The sequence below is a fragment of the Triturus cristatus genome, chromosome 2_2, assembly GCF_964204655.1.
Source record: "Triturus cristatus chromosome 2_2, aTriCri1.1, whole genome shotgun sequence".
NCBI lineage: Eukaryota > Metazoa > Chordata > Amphibia > Caudata > Salamandridae > Triturus > Triturus cristatus.
In genome coordinates, this window is record NC_140582.1 from 666,527,492 (window position 1) to 666,550,289 (window position 22,798).

General features: G+C 43.8%; 1 protein-coding gene across 1 annotated transcript in view; it reads right to left on the reverse strand.

Annotated features, from left to right (window-relative positions):
* The window catches only part of GPM6A (glycoprotein M6A), a 573,449-nt gene that overhangs the window by 152,239 nt on the left and 398,412 nt on the right, over nucleotides 1-22,798 (reverse strand). Inside the window, exon 4 of the mRNA XM_085641856.1 lies at nucleotides 19,656-19,809. Coding sequence (XP_085497982.1) covers nucleotides 19,656-19,809 — 154 coding nt within the window. The remainder of the gene's footprint in view (nucleotides 1-19,655; nucleotides 19,810-22,798) is intronic.

The window sequence follows — 22,798 nt, forward strand, 5'->3', positions numbered from 1 at the left end:
GCTAGACAGATGACTTTGCGACAGAAATATCAGGAGAGTGCCAGGGATAGGACGTGAACCCAAACCAGCGCCAGGGTCCTGCGCTGTTGGTAATGTCAAAAACCCTCGGATTGGTGGGGAAGTTACTTGCAGCTCTGAAGCATCTGGCTGACTCCCATGGATGAACTGGAGCACTCCCTTTAGGTTATGTTTACAAACCCTGACAGCCTTTAGGAAGACCAGAAGATTGCACCTTGGTAAGTAAGGTCAAGTTGACTGCCCCCCCAGGCTCCTTCGATCCTTTGAGCAAGCGCTTCCCCCCTTACTAACTTATATATATGTATTTCTTTATTCAGGTGCAACACACCCATAAAAGATACAGTTGAGCATTCGTACAAAAAAGAGAAAACTGCATCACCTGACAGGTATAAAATACAGTTCAAACAGCTAAAACATCATAAAAAAGTTTAAAACAATACAAATTGATAACACTCTTGTGGACAAGGGTATGCAGACCCACGTGCTAAAAGGACCTAACCAGAGCAGACCGCTCAGGTTCAGTCAGTTCTAGAAAACCTAGATCTGTAGGCTGCCGCAAGAAACTTATCACTACGCAGAGTGTGAGGGGATTAGGTAACAACTGTAAGTGCAGGAGTGCCACTTTAGCTTGCCTAAACTTCAGACTTTTCAACAGAGGCCGAAGGAAGCATTGTTTGGACAATGAGAAAAATGTACACAGTAATATAAAATATAACGTGTCCTGAGGAGATAGAAGATCGCATCCACAGGGACAACAACATTGGTCAGGCGAGAGAAAAAAACCTGCCGTGAATGCTAAAAAGTGATGAAGCTGATTAAAACTGAAGCGTGTGATTACGAATCGATCATAAGCACTAGAAAGGGCAGAGAGGTATGGTTCAATGCCGGGTACCGATTTTAACGTTACATAGGCCCTTACTGAGGGTTTACTAAGCTCAGAGGGGCAGATTTACAAGCCCCTTGCGCCTCATTTAAGCCGCCGTTGCGCAAATCCTGCGCCATGGTGCAGGGTACTTACAACGTGACGCATCTGGGAGATGCGTCACGTTGTAAAGCCCTGCGCCACATGTAGGCGTTCCTGCGCAGGGGGGGGGGGGCGTTCCAGCGCAGGAACGCCTCCTAAAAGTGGCTGAGTGAAATCTACAAGATTTCACTCAGTCACTTTTAGACCCATGCTGCGTCAAAACCCTGCGCCTGCCTGAAGCAGGCGTAAGGATTGACGCAGCATTAGCAAGATTGGGCCCCCCAGAGCATTGCTGGAGCTGCGTCGCGCTTGCGACGCAACTCCAGCAATGCGCCACTTTTACGGCACAGATGTGTCACGCATCTGTGCCGTTTTTGCCCCATGGTGCGCCGCATTGTAAATGCGGCGCATCCATGGTGGTGGAGCTGTGGCGCTCAATAACTGGCGCATCCCTGCTGATATGCAGGGATGCGCCAGTTATTGTAAATATGCCCCAGAGTTTTCACGGTTCACAGTTGAAAATGTTTGGTGTAAATCTTTTAGAATTTTAACGTCACCAAACTTAAAGTGTCATGTGCAAAGAAAATATCTGGCCTGCCTATTGCCTGGAAGGACTCTTTTACGTATCCTATCCAGGGAATTTTGTTGCCATTTTCCAGAGCCAGGCAATCCGATACGATCATGCGAGTTCATGTTAAGTTCTTATGCTCAGAGGTCCATGTCTTTATCCAGCACACTGAAGATTTGATTGCCACTTGGTCCACCAGGTAAACAATCTCTAACTCTTCATGGACAGACCAGGCTGGCGTTCAATGGGGCAATGGCGCAAAATCCGATGCAAGAATTTGTTCTCCGCCACCTGTAACCTATTTGTGGGCACATACCCCCAGATTTCGCTACCATATACAACTCTTGCTATACCTTTAGCCTTATACAGTTTTAGAATTACCTCCGGGGCCCTTGAACCCAGTCTACTTGCAACACTAGTGATGGATCCCAAGGATTTATTCAGCTCCCTCAGCTTCCCTTCTAAGAGGGCTTCCCACTGTAGTTTATCATCAAATAGCACTTCCAGATAAGTGAAAGCCGGGACCTTACCAAGGGTATGGTTGCCAGCTTTAAAGATTTTCGTCCGGAGTCCCCGGGGACGCACCACAGGGACATAAGACTTGCTATAGTTCACAGACAGGTCCAGCCTGTCCATAAATGCCACAAAACCGTCTATTAAGACCTGCAGGCCCCGGCCCATATGAGCCATGAGCACTGCATCGTCAACGTAGAATAGGCATGACAATGCTCTCCATTCTACTCTAAGGGAGTCTAATTGGATGGCCAGAAGGGCAGCCTTGAGGCCATTAATGTAGACTGAGGATAAAAAAGGGGCTAGGATACAGCCTTGAGGAACCCCCCGTGTACAGTTAAAATGATTAGAAAGATCTGCCTCATGAGAAAATCTCACTGCTGCCGTCGTGTGGGCATTGAGTGATATCAGTAAATGAACGATGCGAGGATCCACTCCCAACGAGGTTAGTATGTCCTACAGCTTAGACCGGTTTACCCAGTCAAAAGCGGACGTAAGGTCCATGAAAACTAAATACACAGTGCCCTTTTTGGCCACTGTATATTTAGATATCAGGAGGTAAAGATTGAGATATTGGTCTGTGGTTCACAAGCCTTCCTGGAAGCCATATTGGGATTCCGATAAGATGTTGTTATCTGTGGCCCACAAGGACAATCTAGATAGGAGTACCTGACCCAGGACCTTAACTACAGCATCAATGAGGGAGATTGGACGATAAGATTGCGGATTATCCTTGTCTCCTTTTTTGAAGATTGAAACTATGATAGCAGTGGACCAAGAGGGCAACATCCCTTTCGAGGCCACCGTATTTAGGACTTGTGTCAACAAGGGAGCCCAAACCTCTGTGTTATCACAGAAAAGGTCCGGGGGTATACGATCAGAGCCTGGGGCCCCTTTTGATGCCAAGAACTCAATGCTTAAGGCTACCTCCTACAAAGAAAAACTAATGGGGAAAACCGCCACACAAGGAGGTATATCTACGCTGCTCTCGCCAGGACAGACTACATTGTAAACTTTTTCAAAATGAGACATCCACTGATCTGGTGTGATATGATGGCAAACTATCGGATTGACTGGTTCAGCTAATCAAGGGCTATTGATGCTTTTCCAAGTTGAGTCTCTCAGTTCGCCTACTTTGATTAAGTCGTCCCAGGACTGCTTTAGAAGTTGGAGCCTATGCTCACTCAGCGACTCTTTATAAAGGCGACGGCACAAAGACACTCTATCTTTCTCCTGTGGCACCTGTTTCAAGGCTGCATTTAACCTCCTTTAAGGCCTGTAAACACTTATGGTCAAATCATGAGGGGGAAACCCGAACCCGCCCCGCTGCCTGGGTGGTTAAAAGATCGGATACTCTCTGAGCGATGGAGGAAAACAAACTTAAAATTTCCTTGCTCGGTGTGTTAAGGCCCAGACATACGCCCATCTCCTTCTTACATGAGGAAAAAAGGCTATGGTTAAAGGCCTTCACGAATATGCTCTCCCATTGAAGGCGCCTTCCCTGATCAGTGGGGGATAAGGATGCCTGGGGCTTACGGGAACCTAGGGTAGATTGACCCAACCCTGTCAGTACCAGTGTCAGTGGGTTATGATCGCTAAAATCACTATACTCTATATTAAATGAGCCGGAGACCGCTACCAAAGGTGCTATCACAAATATAAAATCAATGATAGTTACAGAACCTCTGCCTTTATAGGTCGGGAGCAAATGAGAAATAGGCCCGGGGTGCCAAAGATCTAATGTGTTTACCAAATTGTGGGTAAGCAACAAATTGTTTAATGCCTTCCCTTCCGTTGTGTGTTCCATGTGGAGATCGTCTGAAAGCATGCAAGACTGATTAGACAACTGATTCTACAAAAAGAGGGGCACAAATGGCAATTGAAATCACACGCTAAAATAAAATTTGTGTGCCCTCGGACCTCCTCCTTTATCGAGTCAAGGGCACTATTTAAAGCATTAAGGTTAGGGGACCCACACTCTCCCCTCTTGGCGTTATAAAAATTGATTATAACCAGAGTGAATGTTCTCCCCATGTGCAATTCTATACCCTGGAGTGCCTGAGAATCCCACTTTAAAATGTTTAGGTCTTTACATAGTTCTAAGGCCACAAATATGATAAGACCTTCACTAGCGCGTACCATGATTGAATTTGACGCTTGACAAAAAATCCTCTTATACCCATCCAGAAAAATATTATTCTTGGTCACCCAGGTTTCCTGTAAACATATGATTTTATATAACCTAACACAATATCCAGCTATAATCAGTAAACCTGGAAGACAAACCTGCCACATTCCAGGATATAAGACTAAATTCGCTACCAGGACTGTGGTTGACATTATCAGGGGAGAAAAATGGAGAGAGAGGCTCCTGAAACCTTTCCTGGGGCATGTGGTTAATCACGGGGGGCACATATGGGGGTAGGGCTGATACAATCTCATTTGGGCTTGATATTAATGGGGGACATACTTCCTCTACACTCTGTCTCGGAGAGTCAATTTGTTGGTGGGGAGAGACATCTGTCTCCTCCACCTCCTGAAGTCAATCCAGCTCCTTCAAATCTGCAAGGGGGCCAAAAGAGTTTGAGAGTGGCAACAACTGCCCCAAGCCACCTTCATCCAGCCTTCCCCTTATAATCAGTGCCTCCCCTGGGATACGCAATGGGGGTCTGTTGAAAAAACCCAAACGGAGTACTTTAATTCATGAGGTTGAGGAAAATGATTTAGTTGCCCCAGAGAGAATTTTTCGAGCTAGCTTCGGGCATCGTACCAATGATAATGCAGTCTCGGATTTCTTTGATGGGCCTATTCACGCCAACCTCCGCGCCATCAAGATATTCTTATGATCTCTGACAGAATACCCGGAGTGCAAGGCCAACTGGTGGGAAACTTTATTGATTAGTTGGACCGTGGATTCCTCTTTATAAGCCAGTAGACCAGGCACCCTTGACAAAACCACATAATATGGAGCACATGCTGGGGGAAGGTCAATCACAGGGAGCTGGCGAGCCTTAGATAATTGCACCCCTATATGGGGGGGGGTGTCTTTGTGGCCTAAGTCACTATCATACCGTGCGGCGCTAAGAGCTCCGTCTCCCACTATGCCAGGGCCACATGACCCTAGCGCTGTATGTTGGGCCATAACTCGCTTGGGCTTTAGGGGGACGTTAATGTGCTGGGCGCCACTGTTACTCAAGGGGATATGGAAAGGGTTGGTGACAGCTAATGAGGGGCATACTGGCAATTGAGAAGGTGGATGTTTTTCCACTGAAGTCAAAAGAGTGTCCATCTTGCTAGACAAATCCCTTGTTGCTAGCTCCAGTTTGTCCAATCTGATCAAGAGCAGAGATAAAAGGTCTGCTAGAGTCGCTGTAATGTTATGTAGAGCTGGTGCCAAATGGATCAACAATTCCTCCGCAAGTAAACCAATAGCTGCGTTCGCCTGACCCTGGCGTGTAATCACAGGAGCATCCAAGGTCTCCTTCGCCTTCCGTTTCCGTTTAGGAACCGGGGAGCTCACCGGGTCCGTGATGTGATGGTCGGGGCAGGGGGAGGCTCAAGCCTCGGGGCTAAAAGTGCAGGTGAGGATGACTCCACGGGTGCCAAGATTGAAGCAGGGGAAGGGGCAGGCAGGACCTGGGCCATGGGGGTCATTGGCAAGGTAGATGGTAAACCTAGTCCAGAACACCCCGAATCTAGTGAGAGCCGCCTTTCCGCCCGAACTATGTCCTTGTTGATGGTGCCCACTGCCTTTGCCAGAAATGTATCCATAGTGCGGCACGGCTGACCCATAGGGGTCGCTAGCTGAGCCTTCCTTTTTCCCATTATGCTCGATCAAACAAGGCCCAACAGCAACCCAGCAACAAAGAATCCAAGAGCCCAGACAACCCAAGGGAGGTAAAAAACTGAATAAGACGGATTTGTTCAATTTTGCTCAAGGTCCACACAAGATTCCTCAATCCACAGTATGACTAACAAACTGAAATCGTACCCACAGGTGGGTCTGTGACCGGGCTTCCTGGATTTCTAGGGCATCCCCTCCAGTTGGCTAGTGTTGGGGGACGTTGGTGAAAGCTTTCATGCAAACCCGGCCATAACCCGGGATGCGTGGCCAAGAGAGTAGGCCCAGCCCAGCCTCGTCCACACATGAGCTGCACCTGACACACTGTGGGACTCAGGTGCAGCTTTTCAGCGCCACCAGGCATGCCGGTGAGGCAGTGGTGGCCCTCCTGCCTCTGGGGCTGCTGGGCGATGTGGTCCATGCTCCCTCTTTCAGAGGAAATATGAATTTTTATGGTCAATTATGTCCCCTATCTTAGACCCCAACGGCTCCATGTACATGCTACAAGTACATGTATGTTCCCTCCACTTCAAGCTATGAAGACGCAAATACATATGTGTCCAACGTCAACATGTCCTCTTTCAGATCTGCCATGAAAGGGTCGGATATTCCGTTCCTAAGTATGCCTTGCCACCGTCTTTATATGGTATACTTTTTTCCGTTTTCCAGCTCTGGCAAGGTAGGCCCTGAATTCTGCCATCGAGCTTTTCCTGCTTCTGCCTCTGAATGCTCCAGCCTGGACCTGTATCTGTATCCATGACCTTTGTCTTACTTCCAAGCGCGGCTAACGGTGCCTGGCCCGGCCTGTTGCCTGCCAAGACTGTATTCAGCCTTCAAGTTATCTGCTCCGCTCCTCGAGAAATGCATTCCTGTCTAGTAGGTTAGGTAAACATCCTTCCAGCTACAGAGCAAAGGGCCCGGCCTTACTGTCTCCGTGCAAGTAATTCATGGTTTCTGTTGCCATGGCAGGCCCATGCCCCTCGCATCTCATGTAGACACGTAGACGCTTATACATGCACTAGTAGTTAGTATAGGATAGCCTCTGCCTGAGAGACCTTTCCTTCCAGATAATACAGTTCCTTAAACACAAGATATTAGATACGATTTGGGATTAGGTTGTTCTGACATCCCAGACTTCTGTCTCCTCATGTAGGGCTAAATGTCAAGTCCTCTTTACCCTCCAGTTACACGTCAATCACACGTCATGCTACTATGCGCGCATATTTGGCAAGTATTTCTGCTGACTTTGCAGGATTCTCTTATGAATCCACCCACTTGTGTCATCATCATAATGACGTTTCTAGTACATGCCCTCATGCACGCCTATTGTAACGCTTTTTCATTACGTATGTGTATTCTTATCTCTCTTCTCAGCTGTAACGCCTTCTGCATATGTCTTCACTGTAATGCATTTACTATAAATATGACAACCTGTCAATAAAGTATTGCTTCTATCCCTTCCCGAACCTTAGTGGTGACGGAATACGATTGCCTGGTTCGAACCAAATTCTTTGTAAGGAATAAACCAATTTTAAAACCTCAAATACCACGGATTCTGCCTCTTATTTTTACTGAGTTATTCTTATTGAATTTTACCGCATAAATTAAGTCTAGGTAATTAAATTTACCACATAATTGGCGCCCGAACAGGGACACCTCTCACACCCCACGCGCCGGAGGTGCGTTGCAGACCCGGTCTCCTGCCACAGCCGGACGGACAATTACGCGTACCCGCAGGATTTCCTGTATCTCCCTCAGGCCAACGGGGGCGACTGAGGCTGCGATCAACACCCAGACGAGGCGGTGAGGAGTGCGGAGAATCCCGACCAGAGCCTAGCTGAGAGAGCAAGATCCGAGGTATACAGAGGCCCACCAGATTCCGAAGTTCCGAAGTATCTAAGTCACGAGTCGAGTCCAGTCCAGTTTGGTCTAGTCCAGTCCAGACTTCCGAGGCCTTCTGTTCCGTTCCGTGCTTCCCGGTGAGTACCGTTGCTGGGGACGCATCTAGACGTGCACATTGGTTTGTGCCGGTCAAGACGGGTCTGGGTACACAGACCTGGTCTGCACTGTTTTAGCAGTGTATCTGTGCTGTTTAGCAGTACATCTAGCATTATGCAGTTAACTAGTTTTATTCTAATTATTATCGTTCGTTCTAAAATGTTTTGATATGTTTTAAATGTCGTGGTATGAGTGATTGTTCGATCTTCATTACTGTGTTTATTGTATTAATTGTGTTCAAGTCCGAGTAAGAACCAAGTAGCAAGGTTCAAGATGCCGTTATTCTCGAAATTAAGACAGATAAAAACTAGAAAAGGGATACTCGAGGAAGCTGTTCCCATTCCACCTAGGGACACTCCAGGGTACTTTATGTATCATAAGCATGGTCTAGATGCCGTATTATATCTCGAATTGTGGGTAGACTACACCAAGGATTTAGCAGAGAATCAGAGATGGCCCACTACTGGGACATGGGATGCAGATTGCATCATGAGAGTAGAAGAAGCATTATGGAAAAAGAAAGCCAGACAATCACAGAAAGATGCCATTGAATTATGGCGTAAAGAATCGCATAGACGCACAGAGAAAGCGCTCAGAAAAGAAGAGAAAAGTAGGGAGGATTCAGACAAAGCCCGAGAAAATATATTAATTGAGGAAGGTATCCGAGTAAAAGCAGAACAAGTAGACAGACAACGAAACACTCTTATGAATGGTATGTATCCTCTTTTGGCCGAGGGTTTACCTAAGGCCACCCTGGAAGTTCCAAAAGATCTGCCACCTCCATTGCTTCCGACTAAAGTGCACCCCAAGACTGCAAAGGACATTTTCCTTTCTTCCTATTTAGACGATGTAGCCCCCGAATATGTTAATGCTCCGCCGCCACGTACACCACCTGCAAATGGTGCTCGACCCCGAGAAAATCTGTCCCCGCTTCAGCAGCAACATACTCCTCCGTCCGTCCAAAACCTTCCGCCCGTTCCTCCACTTCTCCCTGCATCTATTCTTCCTACCTTACACCCAACAAATCCTTTTGGACCTAGCACCTCAGGAGGTGCGACAGGAAGTTTTCATACGCCGCCATCAGTGCGTCGATTGACTTATAGGGATCTAGCACACCAACGTACACCTCAAACAGCGAACTATGACATACTTAAAGAACCTCTTACAGATTGTAGATATGATCCAGTACCAGGTAAAGACGACAGAATGATGCTATCATCAGTACGTCTACGACGAGTTGCGAACTATTTAATGATATTACCAGGAATGATTGAACATCTAGACAAAATATATCGCTTTGTCCAAACAGGGCAAGGTCCTGAAAGTATTGGCGAGGCCATGGCCTACCAGAAAGTGGACACGCAGAAACTGTTGTTACGCTTCTTTATAAACTGCCTGATAAGACACAGAGATAGGCCAGGCGTAGACGCGGAAGAAATGAGAGCCCTTAACAAATGGGGCCAGAATATAGCAGACGGAAAACATGATAAACAGAATAGTATAGAAAGTATGTACAGAAGGATCAGAAAAAAAGTAGAACAAATATGTGAAAAAGAACAGCCTGAAAGAGAAACAGATACAGATAAAACCGAGTCCTCAGGGGATGAGGAACAATTAGAAATAACAACAGGACAATTACAATTACCAGCTAGAGAAATGCTAGCTTATGTAGGAAAAGGAAGATCCTTCAATACTCCAATACGTCCGATACGTCCAGAAAGTAAGAGAATCTTTCAAGCAGCTATGTCAAACCCAAGGACCCCTGAACATTTGTTTCAGGCTACTGATAAAATACTTCAAGAACGAATGGGGTACCATGTACTCGATTCTATGGATGAACAAGAATTAGCCAGGTCAGCAGTACAATGGGCTGACAGCTCTGATAAATATAGTGATGACGCGATAGTACATACGTTTTTGAATCTCTCACCAGACGAACAGCGCTTAGCTGGTATATACATGATACAACATCTCCTTATATTATATAAAGGCCAACACTCCGATCCTGGTCCCCTACCTGATATACTGATAGAACTACTCATGAATAAATGGAGAGGTCTAGGTACCGATCTAATTAAAGTAATTCTAGAATATCGACACAGATATAGTGCCTTTTTGTGTCCAGAACATGATCCAGCTCCCTCCATGGAAAGAAAAACGTATTACATAGACAGACAGAATCCCTTACGCGAAGTACACCCAGTTAGAAATGATGATAATACTTTTAGACGCGTGTTTGTGTACACGCCTATAACTAAAATAGAACTATTGGAAATGAAAAAATTAGTGCCCAGCCATGACAGAGATCCAGCAGGTTTTCACCGTGAAATAAAAGACATGTTACTCATGGGTGATTATACCTATCCTGACATTATGAAAATATTGAAAGTATTATTGCCTGCCGGTATTTACGAGAAACTCAAAGAAAAAGAGTGGGAGGTGGGAGAACAAAAGATTGATTGGACAGCATTAGAAAACGAAGAAAATGCCCGAACTGCAGGCGTAGGGCTTGGAGACAAAACTAAAGCATTACCAGGATTATTAGTACAAGTATTGCCACGTTTATTAACTACGAAAAAGGAAGACTGGGGAGCAATCTCAGCTTGCAAACAGAAACCTGATGAAGACACTAGTGATTTTTATTCCCGATTTGAAAAATGTTTTGGTATTAACAGCGGCCTGAAAGCAAGTAGCGATTCATATCCACATCTTTTAGTAACGAAACTAGTCGAAAATTCCTTGCCTCAGGTTAAGAACAGAGTATTGAAAGTAGAGAGCTCTTGGCAAGCTAATACCCCGTCACAAATGTTACAAATGTTACAGTACCACCAGAATAGAATTAGAGAAGAACAAGAACACGAACAAAGACGTATGAAAGACACGAAAATGAAAATGCTCGTCGCCCAGTCAGTTCCGGCTGACAGTCATAAAAAGGGTGTGACACAGTCCAGTAATTCAGCGGTTCCCGTTAAAGGGACATGCAACTATTGTAAACAGCCAGGTCATTATATAAACGATTGTGCAGTTCTGAAACATAATATCTCTACGGGTAAAACCAAGGAGAGACCACGTCCGCCTAGACAGGATCAGATCCAACAACAAGTACCTCAGAATGTACAGCCTATGCAAACTGCACAACAGATCGTAGCGGTACCACAGTCACAGCCTATTGCCGCAACACAAAACACGACACAACAGATGTACCAGTATGCACAAAATGACTATCCAGATTATCAGCGATACACATGAAATAGCCTAGAGAGGGAAGTTGGCTTACCCCTTATTGAGGTTCCCGTAGATCAAGAGGGTCCTTATGTACATAGTCAAGTATTAGGGAAAGACAGAAAGTTTTTAATTGATACAGGGGCAAGCAGAACAACTATAAGTCACGACGAGGTTCCAGGGGCACCCCTCTCAGGCTCACAAAATGTTTCCCTTGGATTTTCAGGACAACCTATCGTTAATGAAGTATCGCAACCTCTGCCTCTTACAGTTGGTCCATTGACACGGACTACAGATCTATTGCTTACAAAATCATGCCCAGAAAACTTGTTAGGTATAAAGACACTGAAAGCTCTAGGAGCTGTAATATGTTGTTCCCCGGAGGGGGTACGACTATTCTTGCGTGACTTTAAAGGTCACTACGTATTTAGAGACATGGATCACAGGTTACAGAATGTCCCTGCACATTTATGGGCACAAGGCCCTACTGATGTAGGTTGTATGCACATTACACCATATCGAGTCACACTCAAAGCAGGAGTGGTATTACCACGAATTCGACAATACAAGTTACCTCCAGATGCTGTAGTGGCTTTGCTGCAAATCATTGACGAGCTCATTGCACAAGGAGTGGTTGTGGAAACCGACTCCAATGTGTGTAATTCTCCTATAATTCCGGTCCTTAAACGAACTGATCCAAAAGCACCTCCAGTTTATCGATTAATTATTGATCTGCGCGAATTGAATAAATGCATTGTACCACAATATCCCGTGGTTCCAGATATCTCTTCATTATTGACAGCTATTGATTCAGAAGCAACGTTCTTTACTGTAATTGACCTCAAGAACGCCTTCTTTAGCTTCCCAATCGATCCGGAAAGCCAATATTTGTTCGGATTTGGTTTAAATGGACGAAGCTTTAAATTTGCACGCGCACCTCAAGGATTTACAGAAAGCCCCAGCATCTACAGCCAAGCACTGAAAAGACAACTTGACAGTATCCACATGCCTGTTAACACTGCACTGCTTCAGTATGTCGATGATCTGCTGATCACCGCCCGAAGCGAACCCGAATGTGAAAAGGCATCACTGACGGTTTTACATTTTCTGGCCGACAAGGGGCACAAGGTGTCCCCTTCGAAGCTGCAATTCTGTGTTCAGCAAGTTGTGTACCTTGGGCACTTGCTGTCCAAGGGGGGAAGACAGCTTACACCTGATCGCATCCAGTTAATTGTAAACATGCCACCACCCAAGACACAAAAGGAGGTGCGGGCCTTCATAGGTCTCACTTCGTACTGTAGACAATGGATTCCCCAGTATGCATTTTTAGTAAAGCCACTCATTCAGTTGACAACCCAGGAGGCAGCGACTTCGACTGTCCTCCCTTGGACTCAGGCACATACACAAGCTTTTGAAGACTTAAAGAAAGCCTTATGTCAAGCACCTGTTTTAGCGACACCATGTTACAGTAAGCCGTTTACACTCTTCGTTACAGAACGCGAAGGTACTGCCTTGTCAGTACTCACTCAGGAACAAGCAGGTTCACACAAGCCGTGTGCTTACTTTTCCAGCACATTAGATCCAGTAGCTCAGGCTCTGCCTACATGCCTGAAATCAGTCGCAGCGACAGCTTTAGCAATCAGACAAAGCGATTCCATAGTATTAGGACATCAATTGACAGTGCAAGTTCCACACTCCGTGGAAGTTCTTTTAAACCGAACTCAGACTCAGCACTTGACTATAGCACGACTGACAGGTTACGAATTAACATTGTTTCAGCCACACATAGAAATCAGACGCTGTAGTACATTAAATCCTGCCACACTTTTGCCATTAAGTGGAACAGACCCACTGGCACATGATTGCATTGAAGTCATTACTATTACGACGAAACCCAGACAAGACTTGACAGATGTCCCATTACCAGATCCAGACCTGACACTTTATGTGGATGGTTCATGCATGAGAACAAGTACAGGAGAATTAGTGGCCGCCTACGCAGTCACGACAGACACCGAAGTCATTGAAACAAATTGTATTAACACATTATCAGCTCAAGCAGCAGAGCTCATCGCTCTGACACAAGCCTGTATTCAAGCCAGAAATAAAAGAGTCAACATATACACAGATTCACGTTATGCATTCGGAGTTGTACACGACTTCGGAGTCCTTTGGCGAGAGAGAGGTTATTTGACTTCTCACGGTGCCAACATTCAACACGGTCCCCTCATTCAAGCTCTGTTAGATGCAATACATCTGCCTACTTCGATATCTATCATGAAGTGCAAGGCCCATACAAAAGTCACCGATATCATTTCCCAGGGTAACGATCTAGCAGACCGAACAGCTAAGCAAACAGCACAGAATAGAACTCATGCAACTGACTTGACAAAGACAATAGTTCCGACACCGACACACTGCATGACAGTTAGGGATCCCGCCCTTGATGTAATTGACATACAGACACATGCTACACCAGAGGAAATCTAGAAATGGACTGAACTAGGAGGGATCCAAACAGATCAGGGATGGATGACGAAGGGAAAATCTACATGGTTTCTCCCCGACTCAATGGTTCAAGTTATCATTAACACAATACATAGTCCAGCACATCTAGGAGAAAAAGTTATGTTAGACAGTATTCAAAACATTTGGTTTAATAAACACTTACGAGCTGCAGCCAAACAGAAAGTCCGTACTTGTATGATTTGTTGTCAGTTCAACCCAGGTAAAGGCGTACCTGTAGAGCAAGGTGGATTTCAACCTCCTGATCACCCTTTTGAAGTCCTCCAGATGGATTATATCCAGATGGAACGATGTCGAGGATTCAAATATGTCCTCGTAGTTGTATGCGCTCTTTCCCGTTGGACAGAAGCATATCCAGTCTCAGATTACACTGCCCCGACCACTGCCAAGCAGCTGGTTCGTGAATTCTTCCCACGGTATGGTTTGCCCCGTATCGTGTACTCAGATAATGGCCAACCGTTCTCATCCGAGCTGATGAAACACATTTCACTCCTGTTAGGTTATCAATGGAAATTTCACTGTGTCCGGCATCCCGAGGCAGCAGGTCTCGTGGAACGTCATAATCAGACTCTGAAAATTCGACTTTCAAAAATCTGTAGAGAGAAAGGCGTCGACTGGATAGTAGCCTTACCAGTTGCACTCTTTTTCATGAGAATGGTAGCACATTCTCGCACAGGGCTATCCCCGTACGAGGTGGTCTTGGGTAGGCCACCAAATATGTGGGGGACGCCTATACCTCGTAAAATCACTGATGTTGATTGTAATATGCTGACAGATTACCTTGCTTCCTTGATGTCTGCACTACAATCTTGCCGTTCACAGGTAGCTGCAGCCTTTCCCGACAACACCGAGGTGAAGCCCCATGAAGTGGTTCCCGGAGATTTTGTTTTCATAAGAAATTTCGACAGGAGGAGCCCGTTGGAGCCTCGCTGGCAAACGCCGAGATTAGTACTCCTGACCACGAGGACAGCAGTGAAGGTCGAGGGTCGCAAGGGTTGGCTACACTCGAGCCATATCAAGAAATTTCATGGACTACCTTCTGATTTGAACTCTCAGCCCTGCCCCCCTCCACAGACTGATTCAAAACTTCCCCTGGTCGAGAACACTGCTTCCCAAAACTATAAACTGAAACTAAGGTCTAGCAAGTCAGACAATTTGATTGTTTAAGTCCTCTTCTAGGTGAATCGGTTGAATTAGTCTCTGACATGTATCCTCTAGACCGAAATCGAGAGAGAGATAGACAGAAACAGCTCAAGAAACGTGCATATTGTAAATCACTTCATAGTCACTGTATAGTGACATTGTTGATTATGTTTTTTCTAAATCTTCTGATTATTGCTGCAAGTATACTGTTGCACATATACTATCCTATTTTCAAGCGTGCTCATTCTGCTTACAATGATACTGCCGAACATTCTTTTAGCGAATTACCTTCACATGAGTTGCCCTATAGACTTGCGCTGCGCAACAACACATTCATTAGTATGTTACATCACTCCCATCAGGCCAGCAATGCTACAAATTGTTGGATATGTGGCCGACTCCCTCCCTATCAGAAATACAAGGGAGTTCTGCCCCTCTTTCCGTATCCATTCACACATAATGGTTCCTGTGGCGCATGGTTTAGTTTGATTAATTCTTTAGATTCAAATACTGTAGTTTACCAGAGCAACTGGGTATGGGGAAACCTGAACTTAGTTTTGCTTAAAGCCTGTTACCCTAACAAGGAGGGACTTCCCAAAAGGACAGGAACTGACCTAGAAAATGAAGTATATGGATTAGGTAATTTTACACTCAACCTCATGATTCTGAATGTTGAATCCGAAGCTGCACTAGTCCTGCCTGCTATGTCCGTATTACCAATCAAAGGTGAATTATGTGTAAGAAAAAATGGTTCAGTACACCTGGGTCATAGTAAATGTACTACTGTGATCGAATTCAGTGATAAAGGCAAGTCTACATTTAGAGCTTCCCGTCATTCCTACTTCATTTGTGGTCATACCGCATATATACGCTTACCTCTAGATTGGGATGGTACCTGTTACATTGCATTCCTTCTGCCACCTGTTTTCCTAGCCCCTCCTGACTACCACAGAAATACCCATCTAGTACACAATAGACCGCAGAGAGATCTCCCGATTGTTGACTACACTGAAACAGCATGGGAACAATATACAGACTTCAATAAAGGTCTCTTTCCCTACATAGGTGTTGTCTCTAATAGTAAACTGATACGCAGATTAACCAGAACCCTTGAAGCAGTAGTGAATGAAACTACCTCTGCCCTAGGCAACTTAACAGAGGAGCAGTCTGCGATGCGGATTGGTGTTCTCCAAAATCGTCTTGTCCTTGACGTCATCCTGGCCGATAGGGGCGGAGCCTGTAGAGTCATCGGATCAAGTTGTTGTGTTTTCATTCCAGAAAACGCGCCATCCGTATATAAAGCCATAACTCGTCTTCATAAGATTGCAAGCCAGATACATCAGAATCCAGGCACCTGGACATGGTCCGGTTGGTTCTGGAGCGTGTTGTCAGCCTGGGGATGGAAAGTCTTATCCTTCCTAGGTATTGGCCTTCTCATAGTATTCAGTTGCTGCCTGTGTCTACAATGTGGACCAGCGATTTGCGGCCTGTGTGCCACGTCATGTATTCCACGTTCGAGTTCTAGTTCAAAATTTGGAAAAAGAAAGAAGAGCAAATGATGTTACATGAACAAATTGATGGATTCCTGAGGATCGATATCTCATGAAGGGTCCGTAGGGGACAAGGAGGGAATGAGGAAATATGAATTTTTATGGTCAATTATGTCCCCTATCTTAGACCCCAACGGCTCCATGTACATGCTACAAGTACATGTATGTTCCCTCCACTTCAAGCTATGAAGACGCAAATACATATGTGTCCAACGTCAACATGTCCTCTTTCAGATCCGCCATGAAAGGGTCGGATATTCCGTTCCTAAGTATGCCTTGCCACCGTCTTTATATGGTATACTTTTTTCCGTTTTCCAGCTCTGGCAAGGTAGGCCCTGAATTCTGCCATCGAGCTTTTCCTGCTTCTGCCTCTGAATGCTCCAGCCTGAACCTGTATCTGTATCCATGACCTTTGTCTTACTTCCAAGCGCGGCTAACGGTGCCTGGCCCGGCCTGTTGCCTGCCAAGACTGTATTCAGCCTTCAAGTTATCTGCTCCGCTCCTCGAGAAATGCATTCCTGTCTAGTAGGTTAGGTAAACATCCTTCCAGCTACAGAGCAAAGGGCCCGGCCTTACTGTCTCCGTGCAAGTAATTCATGGTTTCTGTTGCCATGGCAGGCCCATGCCCCTCGCATCTCATGTAGACACGTAGACGCTTATACATGCACTAGTAGTTAGTATAGGATAGCCTCTGCCTGAGAGACCTTTCCTTCCAGATAATACAGTTCCTTAAACACAAGATATTAGATACGATTTGGGATTAGGTTGTTCTGACATCCCAGACTTCTGTCTCCTCATGTAGGGCTAAATGTCAAGTCCTCTTTACCCTCCAGTTACACGTCAATCACACGTCATGCTACTATGCGCGCATATTTGGCAAGTATTTCTGCTGACTTTGCAGGATTCTCTTATGAATCCACCCACTTGTGTCATCATCATAATGACGTTTCTAGTACATGCCCTCATGCACGCCTATTGTAACGCTTTTTCATTACGTATGTGTATTCTTATCTCTCTTCTCAGCTGTAACGCCTTCTGCATATGTCTTCACTGTAATGCATTTACTATAAATATGACAACCTGTCAATAAAGTATTGCTTCTATCCCTTCCCGAACCTTAGTGGTGACGGAATACGATTGCCTGGTCCGAACCAATTCCTTTGTAAGGAATAAACCCATTTTAAAACCTCAAATACCACGGATTCTGCCTCTTATTTTTACTGAGTTATTCTTATTGAATTTTACCGCATAAATTAAGTCTAGGTAATTAAATTTACCCCAGAGCAATCTGCAGGCGTCCCCTTACTAAGTTGCAAGAAATTGATTGCCGCTCACCACTGTCCTGTCTGTTCACTGTTATCCTACTCCCACCATCCCAGTTTGGGACTCTCCTACAAGTAAGGCTGCTAGTCCAGGCCTGGAAGTTACATCAGGAGCAATAAGACTCTCCTATTGCATCCCAAATTATGTTTTAATAATCTCCTCACCACCCCACTATTAAAGAGGATATTTTCTTGGGGTAGGTGATTGGGATTTTTAAATGTGTTTCCTTGTTGGGGTCCTTTGCTCCTTATCTCCTTATCCCTGCAAGTACATTCAATATAGGAAAGGGCCCACCCACCAAAAGAGGATTCTTTGGCGAGCACGGGATGACTGATGATGAAGCATGACATTGTGGGTGTGGGGATGGAGGGAGGCATGAGGTTATCCTGTAAATTTTCAAGAACATTTAAAGGGACCTCCATTGGTCAACACAAGGGATGTCTATGTTGTAATAATAATATGGATTAGTCCAGAAATTAGGAGCGTAGAGGCTCCAATATTTAGCCTCTTTAATGCTACGTTTGTTTTTGTGGTAATTGTCATTTTGGGAGAATGCAGGCGTAGCTGGGCCTCATTATTATGGCAATACATTTTATCATTAAAATGTTATCCTTCAAACAATATAGTAGAGCAGAAAACAACAGTTTAGTAAGAAAATGGGGAATGCACTGATGGAAGTAGTGAGAGAGAAAGAAGGGGCAAGTGGGGAACGAAAGGATAAAAAAAGATGAGCAAGTAAATAAAGCAACAATAAACCCTATGTTTGAAGATTGACTGAGAATAAAACATCAATACAACCCTCCAAAGGTATGTTCCTTAAATAACTGACATTTTCTATGCTTCTTCTCTCACCAAAATATTGTGCCATAGAGAGGCCCATTAATTTGACCTTTTATTAGTAAGAAGAAAGACCGAAATGGATCGAGAGGAACAGAGCAACCTTTTTAGACCTATCCTCCAAGCACTCATGGGATTTAATCAGGAACACCTAAACAGGACGAAATATATTTAACATACCTATGACTTTAGAAATAATGTATTGATCCACAATTGCAACAATTTGTATGTGCCTCTTCATCCAAGCACAGCAATAGGAAGAACAGAGAACTCACCTACCTTTCAAAACTGGGCTGCACGTACTGCAGGCTTTGGTCTGCAGGTGACATCCCAGCCAGAAATGCTGAAAGCACCACCCAATTCAAAATAAGTTACTTTCATGCAAAGTCTACTTATTTGTGCCATTGGTTGCAGGTGGGCACATCTGGCATTTCTTTCAAATGATCGGTCACTTTGGCACTTTCTGAACTTTCCTTGTCTGCAGAGCAGCAAGAACCAACACATCATTAGCCCTCTTTTATTTTCACTAAAGGCATGGAAGCAGACGATGCACCACACACAGTGCTCAGTCCCCATTCAGTATATCAACAGCTCATGTTCTATTTCAATGCAGCATAGTGGAAATAAAGGAACTATATTTCACATTTTTGGACAGTGTGCATATTGAGTCGACCAGCAGGCACCAACAGGCGGCACCTATCGGTGCTGGTCAGGTGCTCCATCTGGTCGTGGTGCTGTAGCACTGATCACAAAGTGGTAGAAATAATATCTGCCACCCTAATTTTATGGACTTCCAATTATGTTTTTACAAAGTAAGCGCTGCATACAAGCATACTATAAATAAGATGCATAGGACTCATCACTGGAGCGGAGACTAGGAAAATTAAGAAATTGAGGTGTATCGGTACGTGTGGCTCATATAACAGTGGTTGAGTTTATAATTATGTTGTCCACAAGAAGCATGTTGAAGACGGTCAAGCGTCCATTCTGAAGACAGAACATCTGTAAGGCCAACAACTTTGAAGATAAATATTTTAGACGTGTATCAATCTTTAACATAAAAAAGGGCTCTTCAAAATCACACACATTTTAAAAATCCTACTTATAAGGTTTGTTTCTCTTTTTCAACCTTCACAATCATTTTACACTTACCAAATTGACGAAGGTCCAAACAGAAATTAGCTCCTTCAACCATGGTAGTATTTCGGCAAATGGTCCACAGATTGAAATACATGTAGACAGGCAGTGAGGTGAATGCAGTAACCCCGAGCCAGGCTAGCATGAAGATGTATGTCAGCATAATGAACTGCAACACAGGAAGAGAAGGAAAAACATCAGAAATCAATGACAAAAAAGCTATTAGGATGACATTAGGAGTGGATTTCGACTGGATTTATTGTATGATTATATTTGGAGCAGAGAGCAGAACCTCAGGCATCAATGTGAACGCTACAAACATTTGTATTTACATGCGCACAGTGTTAATGGTGAGCGGGTGCACTTTTCTGCTGTGCTCCTTTGTTTCGGTAGCATGCTAACGGAGATAATAACACTTCTGAGTTGCAGCTCTCTCTTTATGGTTTGTCACTTTTCATGCAATGCTTGTGTTAGTGTCGGAATAGTGTTAATTGCGCCAACAAATTCAGAGTACTTGGCCAACACCTGGTGTCTAGAGGGGAGCCACAAGGGACAAATGCCTCAGCTCTATTTGTCCTTTGTGCCCCAGCTACTATTTCCTAGATTAACATTTCCCTTGCATTGCCATGGCGTCATGCAGGGCAGCGCAACGCAAAGCAAGGGCTTCAGTGAGATTTACTAAGCCACGCAACGCCACATTGCATGGCTCCTCGAAGCTAAGTAAATCTGGAGTAACGCAAGGCAGTGCAAGTCACTGCCTTTTGTTTCTCTGCCCTGAGAGGGTGTTTCATGGGTGGGGCGTGGGTGTTTCCACGGATTCATCCATGGATTTTGACGCATTCCTAGATTTACTAAGACTAGTAAACCTGGGAATGCCTCACAATGCTATATCTTCCCCGGTGAGGCATAGCAAGGAGATATCTGTTTATTTATCCTTGTTTTTTTCTTTTTCTACGTGTGCTGCAGTTTGAAAGGAAAACACCTGACTGTAATGAAGGCACCCTTGCACCATGATGTAAGGGTGCCTGTGTTGGCACCAGGCTGCACTCTCAGTAGATATGGCACATTCCTGCCCTCTCCCTATCACACAACTTAGAGCAGCAGGTGGTCTTGCTACGTTGCATTGTGTGACTTCTTATTAAATCTGCCCTTAGATGTGCGAGGAGAGGACACAGTACATCTTACTCACACATTAATCCGTCAAACTACCTTTCATTGCAAAGCAGAGTTATTTGCGCAAAATGTTTAGATATATGCACACATATAAAGTCAAATCTAAATACTGTAAGCAAATGTACACACACATTAATAAATATTTATATTCACTGAAAAAATCAAAGTTTAAGAAGACACTATGGTTAGGTGAAAAAGTCAGATAAAACAACGTTTAAAACTAAGAAACCCACTGAAAATTACCAGTTATAGTTATTTCAAGTAACTCTAACTCATGCCATAAATAACTATAACTTGCACCTTCATCATGCACAGTGTTGTTATCAATGATGTAATGTCAGATGCTAATAATGCAGTAATTTAACATGTGATGAGTGTTGTAATATGAGGTGCAGATGCATACATTTATAAAACGTTGTTGTTGGCCCCACCAGTTATCTTTAAGGCTCAATGTGTGTCCCCTAAAAATTAACCTTAGAGATGCCACTGCATCAAAAGGTCTCCACTCAGCTCTAGATGTACATTTGCTCATGCAATACAGGCCTGCATGACAAATTGAAGCACAGCATTGTGTGAATAAGGAAAAATTGTGAAGCACTTTATTTAGGAAGATGTGAATGACAATTTTGTAATCGACCACACAGGTGCTTCTGAAGACATATTAGTGGCACGCTAGGAGTTGCTCTAATGCTCAAAGCTAAACTGAGATGCCTTCTTCCAGATTTGTACTCAGATCACACCCTCCAACGCTGATTTCAACACAAGGATAATCACCCAAGAGTAAGCTTGCAAGATGTTTAAATCTGTAGTAATGACATACCTTAAGTGAAGGAATATTACACAATAGTTTGCTTGCGTGACCCTGGTTTCATTTGGCATTAGGATTTTATACAAAGTAAGGTCACACTATTTTAGTTGAGCTGCCTATGCATGAAAACAATGGTTGTTTGTACTGTTCAGAGCCTGTTACGCCCCCTTTGCATATGAAAATTGATTGCCATTTTCATTTGAACCGATTTCTGCCATGAAGTCCCAAAATGCATCAAATGAGTACCTGTACATCCGGGCATCAATATTGTTCTACAGTTTGTGTTGTTCTAACACAAAGCAATTGCAGGAGAGGAATAAACTCTTGATGGGTTGAATTTTTTGCGTAATGATAAATAGTAAGATGCAAGCCAGAGTAAGAGCGCTGTGTCCTGGCAATAAAGATCAGGAGCACAAGAGGTGCAAGCCCCGTGCAAATGTACTGCTAAGCAAGTCCCTTGCGCATACATAATCCAATTATATTATGTACTATACCACATTATACAGTTGATTGAGTTGACAGACCACGGCTTAATACTGATGCATACAATATCGAAACACTATTGAGTAGTAAACCCTCAAATATATATAACACCCATGTTATTGTGAACATTTTTGTTTTTAACCTATATCAAAAGCAGAAATAACAGAAACAATAATATTGTTACCTTTAAATAAACATATAATATGCCAAAAAGATTGATGCACACAATATCTACTACAATATCACCCCAAAAATTAAATAAGCATTAAAAATATAAAAAACACTTCATACATAAACAGTTACTGGTAATAAACCTAAAACATTTTATTAACGCTCTAAAATTAAATATAAAAAAATTACATCAACTAAATAGTTACCAATCAACATATTAAATTATGTACCTTAAATCACACTAATACAATAGAAAATATTACCATAAACGACAAACATTTAAACAACACCCTAAACACATATATATAAAAATCTACGTACAAAATTATATATCATACATTAAAAACTCAAATTAAATTTTTCCATAGAAGGGCACAACCAATCAAAAAAATCAAATTCAAACTAAATCAGTCAATAAAATTATAAACAACTTTAACCAATAAAATCACACAAACAATTCAATCAACAATATAAAAACACACTAATTTAAACAAATAGATATTTCAAAAAAGACAAACTCTGC